The 16,167-nt window shown below is 54.9% G+C and overlaps 1 protein-coding gene across 1 annotated transcript; it reads left to right on the top strand.

Annotated features, from left to right (window-relative positions):
* The first annotated feature begins 199 nt into the window (after positions 1 to 199).
* Positions 200 to 14,557, top strand: LOC145339578 (DNA-directed RNA polymerase III subunit RPC7-like). The gene is given in 8 exon segments (XM_080184070.1): positions 200 to 371; positions 3,893 to 4,022; positions 4,986 to 5,054; positions 6,696 to 6,752; positions 9,741 to 9,814; positions 11,180 to 11,238; positions 11,240 to 11,288; positions 14,453 to 14,557. Coding segments are annotated over 8 exon segments (648 nt in total). The 5' UTR covers positions 200 to 248; the 3' UTR covers positions 14,540 to 14,557.
* The last annotated feature ends 1,610 nt before the right edge of the window (positions 14,558 to 16,167 follow it).

Raw genomic sequence — 16,167 nt, 5'->3', positions numbered from 1 at the left:
CCGGTCCTGACTCCGCCCCCGTTGCCCGGAGAGACAGCGAAGGAGAAGGAGAGCGCATGCTCAGCGTGAGCCCTCCTTTCCCCCCGGCTGTCAATCAGAGGGGGGGCGGGGTTTGTGAGGCGCTCGAGTGGCGGCGCCGGGACGGAGAGAGACCCGGTTCCAGCCCCGGGCCGGCCTGTGTGTGTGTGTGTGTGAGGGAGCCCCGGGCCCGGAGACTGAGAGAATCACAGGGATCCCCGGCCCCCGGGATGCTGGGTTCCCGGGCCCGGCCTCAGGGCCAGGCCGCGCTCTCCCTCAATGTGGAGCTGATGGCCATGGGGAAGGGGGAGACTCTACCGCCGCCCACCCTGCAACCCGGACCGCTCTACCCGGTAAGAGAGTCAACACTGACCCCCTGACCCCTTCACTCTGACCCCCTGACCCCTTCACTCTGACCCCCTGACCCCTTCACTCTGACCCCCTGACCCCTTCACTCTGACCCCTGACCCCTTCACTCTGACCCCCTGACCCCTTCACTCTGACCCCTGACCCCTTCAATCTGCCCCCTGACCCCTTCACTCTACCCCCTGACCCCTTCACTCTGACCCCCGAACCCTTCCCTCTGACCCCCGACCCCTTCACTCTGCCCCCCGACCCCTTCCCTCTGCCCCCCGACCCCTTCCCTCTGCCCCCCGACCCCTTCCCTCTGCCCCCCGACCCCTCGCCCTGCCCCCCGAACCCCGACCCCTCAACTCTCACCCACTGGCACATCATCACCCCCCCCCCTCCCCAACCCTGATCCCTCACCCCTGACTTCAGCCACAGCCCTTCCCCCTGACCCTGACTTTGCCCACCCCCAACCCCTGATACCTACCCTTCCAAAGATGTGTAGGTTAGATGGATTGACCCTGGTCAGTGTGTGGGGTTAGGGGATGGGGCCTGGGTAAGACACTCTTTCGGAGAGTCGGTACTGACTCGATGGGCAGAATGACCTCCTTCTGGACGCTTCACCCCCTCATCCTGACCCCTCGCCACCCCCTGTTGCTGCGATGACCCCTGAGACCCTCCCCCACCCCATCCCCCAGCCTAGTTCAAGTTTAAATGTTCTGCCCTTTTGATCTGGACCCTTCCCCCCGCCCCAGAGAGTCCATCCGGAAAACACACCATCAAATCCGTTCAAACTCCTCAACCTGGTGTTGATCCGGGTTAGATTCCCGGCTTGGGTTACTGTCTGTGTGGAGTCTAAAACAGAAAGAAATCTCACAACGCCAGCTTAAAAGTCCAACAAATTTATTTGTAGCAAAGGCCCCAAGCTTTCGGAACACATTGTTCCTTCTTCAGGTGGGTGGGAGTTCTGCTGCAAATAAATCCGTTGGACTTTGAGCTGGTGTTGTGAGATTTCTTTCTGTTTTACCCCCAGTCCAAGGCAGGCACCTCCACATCATGCGTGGAGTCTGCACATCCTCCCCGTGTGTGCGTGGGTTTCCTCCCACAGTCTGAAAGACGTGCCGGTTCGGGGCGCATTGACCCGAACAGGCGCCGGAGCGTGGCGACTAGGGGCATTGCACAGTAACTTCATTGCAGTGTTAATGTTTGCCTTACTTATGACTAATGAATAAACTTTCACTTCACTAGGAGCCCGTCACACCCGGAAATATTTGGTTTATCCATAACTGACCAACCGTTAATCGATGTAACACCGTTAGTTATCAGATCAGGAGCTCCAAGGTATATTCAGAATCCTACAGTGCAGATGAGGCCCTTCAGCCCATCGTGTCTGCACCAACGTATGAAAGGCCCTGAGCTGCCCACCTAACCCCACTTGCCAGCACTCAGCCCGTAGCCCTGAGTGTTACAGCGTGCCAAGTGCTCATCCAGGCACTTTGTAAAAAGACGCGAGCCATCCCACCTCCACCAATCTCCCAGGCAGCGCGTTCCCGGACCGTCACCACCTCCTGGGTTTAAAAAAAAAAGTTCTCTCAAATCCGCTCCCCCCCACCCCCCTCCCAAACCTCCCACCCCTCACTTTTAACTTGTGTCCCCCTCGTAACTGACCCTCCTAAGGGGAACAGCTGCTCCCTATCCACCCCCCTCATCATCTTGTACACCTCGATCAGGTCGCCCCCTCAGTCTTCTCTGCTCCAGGGTAAACAACCCAAGCCTCTCTTTGTCACTCAAATGTTCCATCCCAGGCAGCACCCTGGTGAAACTCCTCCGCACCCCCTCCAGTGCATTCACATCCTTCCTAGAATGTGGTGACCAGAACTGCACACAGTGCTCCAGCTGTGGCCTCGCTAAAGTTCTATATAACTCCACCACGACCTCTCTATTTTTGTAACCTACACCCCGATTGATACAGGCGAGAGTGCCGTACACCTTTTTCACCACCCCATTAACCTGCCTCTCCTATTCTGAAGTTCGATTAGACCCCAAACTTTGACTTTGGCATTAGTGTGAGTATGAGGTGTTTCACTCTGGGTATGATTCGCATTAGGAAGCTTTTATTAAAACAAATTTTCTTGTTGTTGTGAAATAATATTATTAAATAATGAAAAAGAACAATACAGCACAGGAACAGGTCCTTCAGCGCTGCGCTGATCATGATGTCCCAACTAAACTTAAAAAAACCTTCTACCCTTTTTCAGTCCGTATCTCTCTCTCCCCTCCCTATGCATGTACCCACCCAGATGCCTCTTAAGTGTTGCTAATGTGCCTGTTTCCTCCATCACCTCTGGCGTTCCAGGCACCCACCACTCTGAAAAACTTTCCCCGCATGTCTCCCTTAATCTCTCCCCCCCCACTTTGAACCTGAGCCCCCTTGTAAGTAAACTTTTAAAAAGTAGTGCTAATTTATTAGTGTCACAAGTAAGGCTTACATTCACACTGCAATGAAGTTACTGCGAAAATCCCCGAGTCGCCACATTCCGGCGCCTGCTCAGGTACACAATGAGAATTTAGCACGGCCCAATGCACCCTAACCAGCACAGTCTTTCAGCCTGTGGGAGGAAACCGGAGGAAACCCACGCAGACACCGGGAGAATGTGCAGACTCCACACAGACGGTGGCCCCGAGCCGGGAATCGAACCCGGGTCCCTGGCGCCGAGAGGCAGCAGCGCTAACCCACTGTGCCACCCAATTGAAATACTTAACCTTGACAAGGGATAATTTTTAAATGCTAACTATTCTCTAGTTCCAATTTAAGGATTATCTATAGTAACGTAGGAATTAGGAGCAGAAGTTGGCAATTTAGCCCTTCGAGCCTGTTCCGCCGTTCAAACAGATCATGGCTGATCTCTCCCTGGTCTCAAATCCACCTGGCCCCCTATTCCCCACTTCCCTTTCACCCATCTCCAAAGGGTCTGCTTTGTCTGTGTAGTGTGCAAGAAACGATACTTTTCACTGCGTCCCAATACATGTGACAATAATAAATCAAGACTTTTGTATCTTTCCCCAATGGAAGAAGGTGGAAGAGAGAATGTTTGGGGTGTGTGGGGGGGGGGTCCTTGATTATGCCGGCTGCTTTTCCCCCGAGGCAGCGGGAAGTGTAGACAGAGTCAATGGATGGGAGGCTGGTTTGTGTGATGGGATTGGGGCTACATTCACCACCCTTTTGTAGTTCCTTGCGGTCTTGGGCAGAGCAGGAGCCCAGACCGAGCTGTGATACAACCCAGAAAGAATGCTTTCTATGGGGCATCTGTAAAAGTTGGTGAGAGTTGGACATGCCAAATTTGACACACGTAGGGAGGGTCGGGGGGAGTTTTGCGTGTGTTGGGAGGGTCAGGGGAGGTTGTGTGTTGGGAAGGGTCAGGGGGTAATGGTGTCCAGTGTGTGTTGAGGACTGTTCTGAGTGTTGGGGTGATGCTGCAGTGATCTGAACCTCAATCCTCTCTCTGATGGTTTGTGTGTGTCTCAGTCTCTAGAGTTCAAGGCCGTTCCCTTACATGTGGGAGAGGAAGCTGAGTACATGCTGGCTCTGAAACAGGAGCTGCGTGGGGCCATGAGGACCCTGCCCTATTACGTCAAGCCTGCAGCTCCCAAGAAAGGTAACAGAGTGGGACGCCATTCAGGAGCGCATTGCCTCTCCGCTTCCCTGTCCACCCCCCCCCCACCAACATCGGCCTCTTCTCTTTTCCCGCCCCCCCCCCCCATCACCCTCTCTTCCCCACCCACACCCCCCCATCGCCCCCTCTTTCCTCCTTCCCCCAGCCAATCCCCCCTGCCCCCTCCCCCAATGTTGCAACCCCTCGCTCCTCCCAAAACTCCGTCTCAGCGCCCCCTACTTAATGTGTGCTCTTCCGTCATTCCCTCCGCCCCTACTTTTGGGAGCTCTGTGCCCGCCTGCGCCTGTGGGGCAGGGGGTCATGGTTGGGTGACGGTGGTCACAGGCTGTGTCTTGTATTTTTTCCACAGTGCAGAAAGAGACCATTCGGTCCATTGAGTCTGCACCAACCACAATCCCACCCAGGCCCTCTCCCAATAACTCAACACATTTACCCTGCTAATCCCCCCCCGACACTGAGGGGCAATTTAACATGGCCAGTCAACCTAAACCGCACGTCTTTGGAGTGTGGGAGGAAACGGGAGAGAGCCGCAGGAAACCCACGCAGACACGGGGAGAATGTGCAGATCCACACACAGACAGTGACCCGAGCCAGGAATCAAACCCGGGTCCCTGGCGCTGTGAGGCAGCAGCGCTAACCCCACTGTGCCACCCCATTACCGTGCTTGAGTAATCTATCAGAGATGTTTACAGCATGGAAACAGGCCCTTCGGCCCAACTTGTCCATGCTGCCAGTTTTGACCACTGAGTTAATCCCAATTACCCGCGTTTGGCCCACGTCCCTCTATACCCACGTAATAGCCTAAACGTTTTAATAAACTCCTACTAACACCCTGCTGAACTGATCTCTCTGTCCAGCCACCTATCTCTCAGTTTGGCTCTGATGTCTTTCTGTTTGATGTCTGCTTTGCGACGTGACGCAGTGCCGCTGTTCTGTTTTCCCCAGATATCGAGCGTTACTCTGATAAGTACCAATCCTCAGGACCCACCGACAACACCATCGAGTGGAACCCCGGTGAGTGAGCGGAACGCAGCTGGAGTACTGTGTGCAGTTTTGGGCGCCGCACTTACGCAAGGATATTTGGCCTTGGAGGGAGTGCAGAGGAGGTTTACTAGGCTGATACCGGAGTTGAGGGGTTGAGCTATGAGGAGAGGCTGAATAAACTAGCTTGTACTCGTTAGAGTTTAGAAGAATGAGGGGAGATCTCATTGGAGATCTCATTGAGACGTATAAGATGATGAATGGGATGGATAGAGGTGGAGAGATTCTCCCCGCTCAGAAGGATAGTAGGACTAGAGGGCACAGCCTCAAGATAAAGGGGGGGCGGTTTAGAACGGAGTTGAGGAGGAACTTCTTCACTCAAAGGGTGGTGAATCTCTGGAATTCTCTGCCCATTGAAGTGGTGGAGGCTGCCTCGCTCAATATTTTAAGACGCGGGTTGATGGGTTTTTGATAAGAGAGGGGATTAAGGGTTATGGGAGAGGGCGGGAATGTGGAACTGAGCCACGACAGATCAGCCATGATCTTATTGAATGGCGGGGCAGGCTCGAAGGGCTAGATGGCCTACTCCCTGCTCCTATTTCTTATGTTCTTATGTTTACTCCCTCGGTTTGGTCGGAGGCCAGGACTGCCCCTCGCAGCCGAAGCTGTTTGCACTCTCTGCTGCCTGGGGATGGGTCTCTGCCACTGTCTCCAACCGTCCACCTACCTGGTTAGGGTGGATTGGCCATGCTAAAATTGGCCCTTGGTGTCCTACGATGCATAGATTTGAGGGATTAGTGGGTAAATATAATGGGGGTAGGGCCTGGGTGGGATTGTGGTCAGTGCAGACTCGATGGGCCGAATGGCCTCTTTCTGTACTGTAGGGTTCTATGATTCTACATCAGGAAGATTGCCAGGATTTCTTTATTCAATCCTGGACACGGGTGTCGCTGGCTGGGTCCAGCATTTATTACCCATCCCTAGTTACCCCTTGGAGGGGCAGTTGAGAGTCAACCCCATTGCTGTTGCTCTCTGCGTCACACGTAGTAGGCCAGACCGGGTAAGGAGGGCGGATCTCCTTCCGAAAGGACGGGTTTTCCCGACAATCAGTAGCTTCTTAATCCCAGATATTTTTATTGAATTCAAATTCCACCGTCTGCCGCGGGCGGGATTCGAACCCGGGTCCCCCAGAACGTTCGCTGATTAATAGTCCAGCGATAATACCACCAGGCCGTCGCCTCCCCTTGTGGAAGGTGTTTAATACCTACTAATTTCTCAATGGTTTCACTGCGAGTGCTTGTGTGCCATCACCCTGCCCGCCTGTAACAAACCATTCCCCATTCCCAGTTGCGTTTTCCAGTGGTCAGTTACATAGGATCCCTGCAGTGCAGAAGGAGAATGTTCGGCCCATCAAACCTGCACTGACAACAGTCCTATCCCCTAACCCCACGTATTTACTCTGCTAATTCCCTGACACTAAGGGCATTTTATCATGGTTAGATACGTTGGCCGTGCTCAGTTCTCCCACAGTGTACCCGAACAGGCGCCAGATTCTGGCGATTTTCACAGTAACTTTTGCCCCCTTGTGCAGCTAGTTGTGTTTTCTCCACTTTAACCTTTGACACGCGGCCTCTCCCTCCGCACGTCCCAGCCAATCCGTCTCTCTCGTTTCAGATTGGCGCCGGTTACCGCGGGAACTGAAGATCCGAATTCGTAAACCAGCAAAGGACAGTGAGTATGCAAGGCCCAGGGGGATTCCCACACCGTCCCGACACAGCCGGACTACAGGCAGACACCACACCGTCCCGACACAGCCAGACTACAGGCAGACACAACACCGTCCTGATATAGACAGACACCACACCGTCCCAACACAGCCAGACTACAGGCAGACACAACACCGTCCCGATATAGACAGACACCGTACCGTCCCGACACACAGACAGACACCGCACTGTCCCGACACAGCCTGGCTACAGGCAGACACCATACCGTCCCGACACACAGCCAGACTACAGACAGACACCGCCCTGTCCCGACATAGCCAGACTACAGGTGGGCACCACACTGTCCTGATGCAGCCAGACTACAGGCGGGCACCACACTGTCCTGATGCAGCCAGACTACAAGCGGGCACCACACTGTCCTGATGCAGCCAGACTACAGGTGGACACCGCACTGTCCCGACACAGCCAGACTACAGGTGGACACCGCACTGTCCCGACACAGCCAGACTACAGACAGACACCGCACCATCCTGACACAGTCAGTCTACAGACAGACGGTTACACCCTCCAGCACTGTTTTGATATTTTGCACAGTCCCGACACACAGGCAGACTACAGACAGACACAGCCAGACTACAGGCAGACACCACCCTGTCCCAACACACAGCCAGACTACAGGCAGACACCGCCCTGTCCCGACACAGCCGGACTACAGGCAGACACCACACTGTCCTGATGCAGCCAGACTACAGACAGACGGTTACACCCTCCAGCACCGTTTTGATATTTTGCACAGTCCCGACACACAGGCAGACTACAGACAGACACAGCCAGACTACAGGCAGACACCACCCTGTCCCAACACACAGCCAGACTACAGGCAGACACCGCCCTGCCCCGACACAGCCGGACTACAGGCAGACACCACACTGTCCTGATGCAGCCAGACTACAGACAGAACGGTTACACCCTCCAGCACCGTTTTGATATTTTGCTTGGTGCAGGTACCTGTCCTGTGACCTGTACAGCCAGGCCGCCGTGTCTGCTGTGCTTTCCCGATGGAGATTTGGGTTTTTCTGGGGGGAGGTTTACGGGGTAACAGGTGAATCTGGGCTGGGGTAACTACACGGGATGATGTTTATTGACTTTCCCAGAGTATTTCACATAACATCACAGATGGAGACATTTTCGCAGACGCAAGGCCAGTCAGGGACTAAACTATCAACCGCGATTCTGGACAGACACAGCAGGAGCAACAGAGAACTCTCCAGCACAGGAACAGGCCCTTCAGGCCCTCCTGCTCCGACCATGAATCCTAAACTAAAACCGTACACACTTACAGAGTCCGTACCCTCCCGTTGCCGTCTCCTATTCATGGGTTTGTCCAGTTGCCCCTTAAATCCCACTATCGTTCCCGCTCCCACCCCTCCCCAGGCGTCCCAGACACTCACACCCTCTGTGTAAAAAAAACTTACCCCTCGCATCTCTTCCAAACTTTTCCCCTCGCACCTTAAACCTTGACTCTTCCACCCTGGGGGGAGAAAGCTTCTGACTATCCACTCTGCCCCTCATAACCTTGTAAACCTCTATCAGGGTCACATTGTGGGCGGCACGGTAGCACAGTGAGGTTAGCGCCGCTGCCTCACAGCTCCAGGGACCCGGGTTCGATTCCCGGCTCGGGTCACTGTCTGTCACTGTGTGGAGTCTGCACATTCTCCCCGTGTCTGCGTGGGTTTCCTCCGGGTGCTCCGGTTTCCTCCCACACTCCAAAGACGTGCTGGTTAGGTTGATTGGCCGTGCTAAGAAACTGCCCCTTAGTGTCCAGGGATGTGTAGGTTAGGGGGATTAGTGGATAAATGTGTAGGGATATGGGGTAGGGCCTGGGTGGATTGTGGTCGGTGCAGACCCGATGGGCCAAATGGCCTCTTTCTGTACTGTAGGGTTCTATGAGACCCCCTCAACCTCTGTCATCCCCGTGAGGACAAACCGAGTTTATCCGGGAATAAACAGAGTGATCCAGAGTGACCAGATGTGTCTGGTACTGATGGTTCTGGGCACACTTCTTTCACAGTAACTTCACTGCAGTGTTAATGGAACCTTTTTTGTGACACTAATAAAGTTTTGAAGACTTGAATCCCTCCATCCGATCACCAGTGTTGGCCACTACTCAGTGCTTTCCGACCTCCAGACACTGGTGAATGCACGATACCGCTCCCACATACCCCCCCGCGGGCTTCGATATGACTGAACTGTCTGCTGTGCGACAATCAGGCACCTCGGGAAAGTCCAAATACAGACAGTATCCACTGCACTCACACTGACAAACTTGGCACAGTGGGTCAGCGCTGCGGCCTCATAGCTCCAGGGACCCGGGTTCGATTCCCGGCTCGGGTCACTGTCTGTGTGCAGTCTGCACGTTCTCCCCTCTCTGTGTAGATTTCCCCCGGGTGCTCCGGTTTCTTTCCACAGTCCGAAAGATGTGCGGGTTAGGGGGGATTGGCCGTGCTAAATTGCCCCTTAGTGCCCAAAGATGTGTAGGTTAGGCTGGATTGGCCATGCTAAATTGCCCCTTAGTGTCCAAAGATGTGTAGGTTAGGCTGGATTGGCCATGCTAAATTGTCCCTTAGTGTCCAAAGATGTGTAGGTTAGGGTGGATTGGCCATGCTAAATTGTCCCTTAGTGTCCAAAGATTGTAGGTTAGGGTGGATTGGCCGTGCTAAATTGTCCCTTAGCGTCCAAAGATGTGTAGGTTAGGGTGGATTGGCCGTGCTAAATTGCCCCTTAGTCTACCTAATACGAGTGTGGCAACTCTGGGATTTTCACAGTAACTTTCATTGCAGTGTTAATGTAAGCCTACTTGTGACATTAATAAATAAATGAAAGAAGCTAAATATAAACAGAATGAGGTTGGTCACACACCACCTTCTCTCTCTCTCAATCTGGATGAATCTGTGCGATGACTGACCTGCTGTCGTGTCGATTGTGTTTACAGAGACCCCACTCTGCACCAGGAAGATCGGACCCAGAACAACGGTGGAGAAAGAGGAAATCATCAAAAAACTGGAGGTAAACTGGCAAAGCGCAGCGAGGAGTTACCGAGAGTGTCCCCGTGAGGGGAGTGCAGGGGGTCAGTGTGTGTCAGTGTGGGGAGAGAGAGGGGGGTCAGTGTGGGGAGAGAGAGGGGGGTCAGTGTGGGGAGAGAGAGGGGGGTCAGTGTGGGGAGAGAGAGGGGGGTCAGTGTGGGGAGAGAGAGGGGGGTCAGTGTGGGGAGAGAGAGGGGGGGTCAGTGTGGGGAGAGAGAGGGGGTCAGTGTGGGGAGAGAGAGGGGGGTCAGTGTGGGGAGAGAGAGGGGGGTCAGTGTGGGGAGAGAGAGGGGGGTCAGTGTGGGGAGAGAGAGGGGGGTCAGTGTGGGGAGAGAGAGGGGGGTCAGTGTGGGGAGAGAGAGGGGGGGTCAGTGTGGGGAGAGAGAGGGGGGTCAGTGGGGGAGGAGAGGGGGGTCAGTGTGGGGAGAGAGAGGGGTCAGTGTGGGGAGAGAGAGGGGGTCAGTGTGGGGAGAGAGAGGGGGGTCAGTGTGGGGAGAGAGAGGGGGATCAGTGTGGGGAGAGAGAGGGGGGTCAGTGTGGGGAGAGAGAGGGGGGTCAGTGTTGGGGAGAGAGAGGGGGGTCAGTGTGGGGAGAGAGAGGGGGTCAGTGTGGGAGAGAGAGGGGGTCAGTGTGGGGAGAGAGAGGGGGGTCAGTGTGGGGAGAGAGGGGGGTCAGTGTGGGGAGAGAGAGGGGGTCAGTGTGGGGAGAGAGAGGGGGGTCAGTGTGGGGAGAGAGAGGAGGGGTCAGTGTGGGGAGAGAGAGGGGGGTCAGTGTGGGGAGAGAGAGGGGGGTCAGTGTGGGGAGAGAGAGGGGGGTCAGTGTGGGGAGAGAGAGGGGGGTCAGTGTGGGGAGAGAGAGGGGGGTCAGTGTGGGGAGAGAGAGGGGGGTCAGTGTGGGGAGAGAGAGGGGGGTCAGTGTGGGGAGAGAGAGGGGGTCAGTGTGGGGAGAGAGAGGGGGGTCAGTGTGGGGAGAGAGAGGGGGGTCAGTGTGGGAGAGAGAGGGGGTCAGTGTGGGGAGAGAGAGGGGGGTCAGTGTGGGGAGGGAGAGGGGGGTCAGTGTGGGGAGGGAGTGCGGGGTCAGAGGGACGGAGCGCGGGGTCGGTGTGTTGACGGAGGGCGGGGTCGTGGGGTTGACGGAGGGAGGGAGCGCGGGTCGGAGGGAGGGAGCGCGGGGTCGGTGTGTTGACGGAGGGACGGAGCGCGGGGTCGGAGGGACGGAGCGTGGGGTCGGCGTGTTGACGGAGGGAGGGAGCGTGGGGCCGGGAGGACGGAGCGTGGGGTCGGTGTGTTGACGGACAGAGTGGGCCCTGAACACTCTCCGCTCTGTAACCGTGTCGATCCTTTCCCAGACGTTGGAACAGAAGGAAGAGGCTCACAGCTCTGACGAGGAGGAGGATAAGGAGAAGAGGAGAGGAGAAGGAGAATGAGGAGGAATATGACGAGGAGGAGTTTGAGGAGGTGAGTACCGGTGTGTTGTGGTGTTTCCGATGGCTGTACCTCGGAGACAGCCAGACCTGCCACAACAAGGCTGCTGTCTCCGATCTGTAATCCCCCTTTCTACCCAGCCTGTCCGCTCACCCTGAGATCTCAGCAAAATCACTGCATCCTCTATCCAATTAGTACCCCCCACCACCCCCTCTCCCCTCGCCCTGTATGAGTTCCTATTGAATCTGCTTCCAGTGTCCTTCCAGATCACAGCACTCGATCCTTTCCGTCCAGAATTCTCCCCGTCTCTCTCCCCTCCCTCCACTCCGGTTCCTTTCCCGATTCTCTCCATGCCTCACGAATAAATCCACCCCTCTCCGCTCGGAGTTGGGGTTTGGGGGGGTGGTGACCCAGTCTCTCCCTCCCCTCATCCCAGCTCCCGTTCTGGAGGGAATCCAGTCCCCGCCCTCTGTCTCCCAGGGTTTGGAATGGACACAATATCCAGTGGGGAATTCATATCAATCTTTATAACTCTGGCTCCATTTTCAATTCAAGCATCCTGGAAGTGTTTGAAACCTTGGTGTACGTTTATTATCCATCCCTTGTTGCCCCTTGGAGGGTCAGTTGAGAGTCACCCACATTGGCTGTGTGGCTCTCTGGAGTCTCGTGTAGGCCAGACCGGGGTAAGGACGGCAGATTTCCTTCCTAAAGGGGAACTAGAGGGTTTTCCCGACAGTCAGTAGATTCTTGAAGCGAAATTTAATTCCTTCCTGAAATCACACAGCGTTTTGGCCTCGACTACTTCTGTGGCGGTGAATTCGCCACCCTCTGGGGAAGAAATTTCCCCTCCCTCCGTCCGAAAAGGTTTACCCCTTATCCTCAAACTCTGACTCCCCCCGCCCCCGGCATTGGGAACACTGTCTCAGCTGACACCTGTCTGGAACGCGACTGGAAGCTCTCGCTGCTTCTCTGAGGGCTACTGTCTCTCCTCACCTCTCTGGAGGGGGAGCGAGTGACTTATGTTCCTCTTCGTTTTGGCTGCTTCACAATAACCGCCCCCCCCCCCCCCCCCCCCCCACCGGCAACCCGGATATCACCGCTGACCCTCGCCGTCCCACCCCAGGCACTGAGCTGTAGCTCCTCTGTGTCCGTGTGTGATTACAGTCAGTATTGAATGTAATTGTCCAGTTACAGCGCCTCGCGCACACACACACACACACACACACAGACTCTCAGTCTCACACACACACACACACACACACACACACAGACTCTCAGTCTCACACACACACACACGCACACAGATACTCTCCGACACACACACTGAGACTCTCAGTCACACACACACTGAGGCTCTCAGAGACACACACACTGAGACTCTCAGAGACACACACACACTGAGACCTCAGAGACACACACACTGAGGCTCTCAGAGACACACACACACAGACTCTCAGAGACACACACACACTGAGACTCTCAGAGACACCACACTGAGACTCTCAGAGACACACACACACAGACTCTCAGAGACACACACACACTGAGACTCTCAGAGACACACACACACAGACTCTCAGTCACACACACACTGAGACTCTCAGTCACACACACACTGAGACTCTCAGTCACACACACACTGAGACTCTCAGAGACACACACACACAGACTCTCAGAGACACACAACACTGAGACTCTCAGAGACACACACACACAGACTCTCAGTCACGCACACACTGAGACTCTCAGTCACGCACACACTGAGACTCTCAGTCACGCCCACTGAGCTCTAGTCACGCACACACTGAGACTCTCAGTCACGCACACACTGAGACTCTCAGTCACGCACACACTGAGACTCCTCAGTCACGCACACACTGAGACTCTCAGTCACGCACACACTGAGACTTCAGTCCCTCAGTCACGCACACACTGAGACTCTCAGTCACGCACACACTGAGACTCTCAGTCACGCACACACTGAGACTCTCAGTCACGCACACACTGAGACTCTCAGTCACGCCACACTGAGACTCTCAGTCACGCACACACACACTGAGACTCTCAGAGACGCACACACACACTGAGACTCTCAGAGACGCACACACACACTGAGACTCTCAGAGACGCACACACACACTGAGACTCTCAGAGACGCACACACACACTGAGACTCTCAGAGACGCACACACACACTGAGGACTCTCAGAGACGCACACACACACTGAGACTCTCAGAGACGCACACACACACTGAGACTCTCAGAGACGCACACACACACTGAGACTCTCAGAGACGCACACACACACTGAGACTCTCAGAGACGCACACACACACTGAGACTCTCAGAGACGCACACACACACTGAGACTCTCAGAGACGCACACACACACTGAGACTCTCAGAGACGCACACACACACTGAGACTCTCAGAGACGCACACACACACTGAGACTCCTCAGAGACGCACACACACACTGAGACTCTCAGAGACGCACACACAACTGAGACTCTCAGAGACGCACACACACACTGAGACTCTCAGAGACGCACACACACACTGAGACTCTCAGAGACGCACACACACAATGAGACTCTCAGAGACGCACACACACACTGAGACTCTCAGAGACGCACACACACACTGAGACTCTCAGAGCACACACACACACTGAGACTCTCAGAGACACACACACACACACACACACACACAGACACACCTGCCCCAGGTCTCTGGTGTAGATTTGGGTAAAGGTTCTGAAACTAAATAAACCACACTGGTTAGATTTCCCCAGGCACCGTATTGGTCAGTAGGGAACGGGATATCGAAAACATTTCCCTTGTAGAAACGGCTCCTATTGGTGATCGTTGGTGACACAGCGGGTTAGCGCTGCTGCCTCTGAGTGCCAAGGACACGGCTTCGACTCCCGGCTCGGGTCTGTGTGGAGTCTGCACATCTCTCCCCGTGTCTGCATGGGTTTCCTCCGGGCGCTCCGGTTTCCTCCCACAGTCCGAAAGACTGTGCTGGTTAGGGTGGGATCGGCCGGGCTAAAATTCTCCCTCAGTGTAACCCGGACAGGAGTGTGGGGGATTTTCACAGTAACTTCATTGCGGCGTTAATGTGACACTGATAAGATAAACTTTAGCCTTGCTGCGCAGAGTTATTCTAATTCCCTCCGGTTTGAATCTCTGAACAGGAGACGGACTACGTCATGTCGTACTTTGACAACGGTGAGCAGTTTGGGGGAGACAGTGACGACAACATGGATGAGGCAATCTACTGAGAGCGATGGGGGGGATGTGGGGAGGGGGCTCCGGCTCCCCCTTCCCAACACCCAGCCAGTCCCTGACGGACAGAATCCCCCCCCCCCCCTCGCAGGTCGAAAGTGCCGCCATCGCCCCCCCCCCCTCCAATCCCGCGACCCCAGGCGAGAGATTGCCCAGGAACCCCGGAGCTGGCTCCACTTTCCCCCCTGTTTGGATCCTCAGACAAGACTGAGAGTGTGGGTTCGGTTCCTGTGCGTGGGGGGAGGAGGGGGGGGGGGAGGTCAGATTCAGGCCTCGTGCAGCCTGAGCTGTCTGTGGGAATGTCTTGTGTCTGCGTCCCTCTGTGTTGGTTAATGAAGGTCCCCATTTGTTCGCACTGTGTTTGGGTGCAAGGCTGGGGTGGTCTCGGTCTCTGAGAGTTCTCTGCCCCGAGCGCCAGCGGATCTCTGGCGTGGGTGAGTCATCGGGAATGGGTGAGGGATCTGCTGGTGACATTTCTCCCACTGTCTAACCCCTCTTGCTAATCAGTACAGGGGTTTAACCCCACACTTCATTCATCCATCAGGACTTAGACAACTGGATAACCACTTAGAGATTTACAGCACAGAAACAGGCCCTCCGGCTCATCTCCCTCATGCCAACCAGGTTTCCCAAACTGAACTAATGCCATTTTATGATTTATTATTGTCACGCGTATTGGGATACAGTGAAAAGAATTGTTTATTGTGCGCAATACAAAGCACACCTTTCATAGAGTACATAGATTTGATTTATTATTGTCACGTGTATTGGGACGCAGTGAAAAGTATTGTTTCTTGCACTCTATACAGACAAAGCATACCGTTCATGGAGAAGGAAAGGAGAGGGTGCAGAATGTAGTGTTACAGTCACAGCGAGGGTGTAGAGAAGGATCAGCTTAATGCGAGGTGGGTCCATTCAAAAGTCTGACAGCAGCAGGGAAGAAGCTGTTCTTGAGTCGGTCGGTACGGGACCTCAGACTTTTGTACCTTTTTCCTGATGGAAGAAGGCGGAAGAGAGAATGTCCGGGGTGTGTGTGGGGGGGGGGGTCTTTGATTATCCCGGCTGCTTTGCCGAGACAGTGGGAAGTGTAGACGGAGTCAATGGATGGGAGGCTGGTTTGCGTGATGGATTGGGGGCTACATTCACCACCCTTTTGTAGTTCCTTGCAGTCTTGGGCAGAGCAGGAGCCCAGACCGAGCTGTGATACAACCAGAAAGGATGCTTTCTACGGGGCATCTGTAAAAGTTGGTGAGAGTCGCAGCCAAATTTCCTTTAGTCTTCTGAGGAAAGTGGAGGCGTTGGTGGGGCTGTGTGTGGTCCGTATCCCTCTAAACCTTTCCCATCCATGCGCCTGTCTAAATGTCTTCAAAATGTTGTCATCGTAGCCACCTCTACCACCACCTCTGGCAGCTCATCGCACTCACACACCACCCTCTGTGTGACAGATTTATTCTCTGGGGTCCCCTTTCCCCTCCAATAACAATCCTGGAACCCCCTCTCTAACAGCGCCGTGGGTGTACCTACCCCACACACACGGGGACTGACTGATGTCCAATAACAATCCTGGAACCCCCTCTCTAACAGCGCCGTGGGTGTACCTAGCCCACACACAGGGGGACTGACT

The sequence above is a fragment of the Carcharhinus amblyrhynchos genome, unplaced genomic scaffold, assembly GCF_965287045.1.
Source record: "Carcharhinus amblyrhynchos unplaced genomic scaffold, sCarAmb.v2.hapA scaffold_547, whole genome shotgun sequence".
Taxonomy (NCBI): domain Eukaryota; kingdom Metazoa; phylum Chordata; class Chondrichthyes; order Carcharhiniformes; family Carcharhinidae; genus Carcharhinus; species Carcharhinus amblyrhynchos.
The sequence above is the reverse complement of the archived record's forward strand: the minus strand, read 5'-3'. Positions and strand labels throughout refer to the sequence as shown.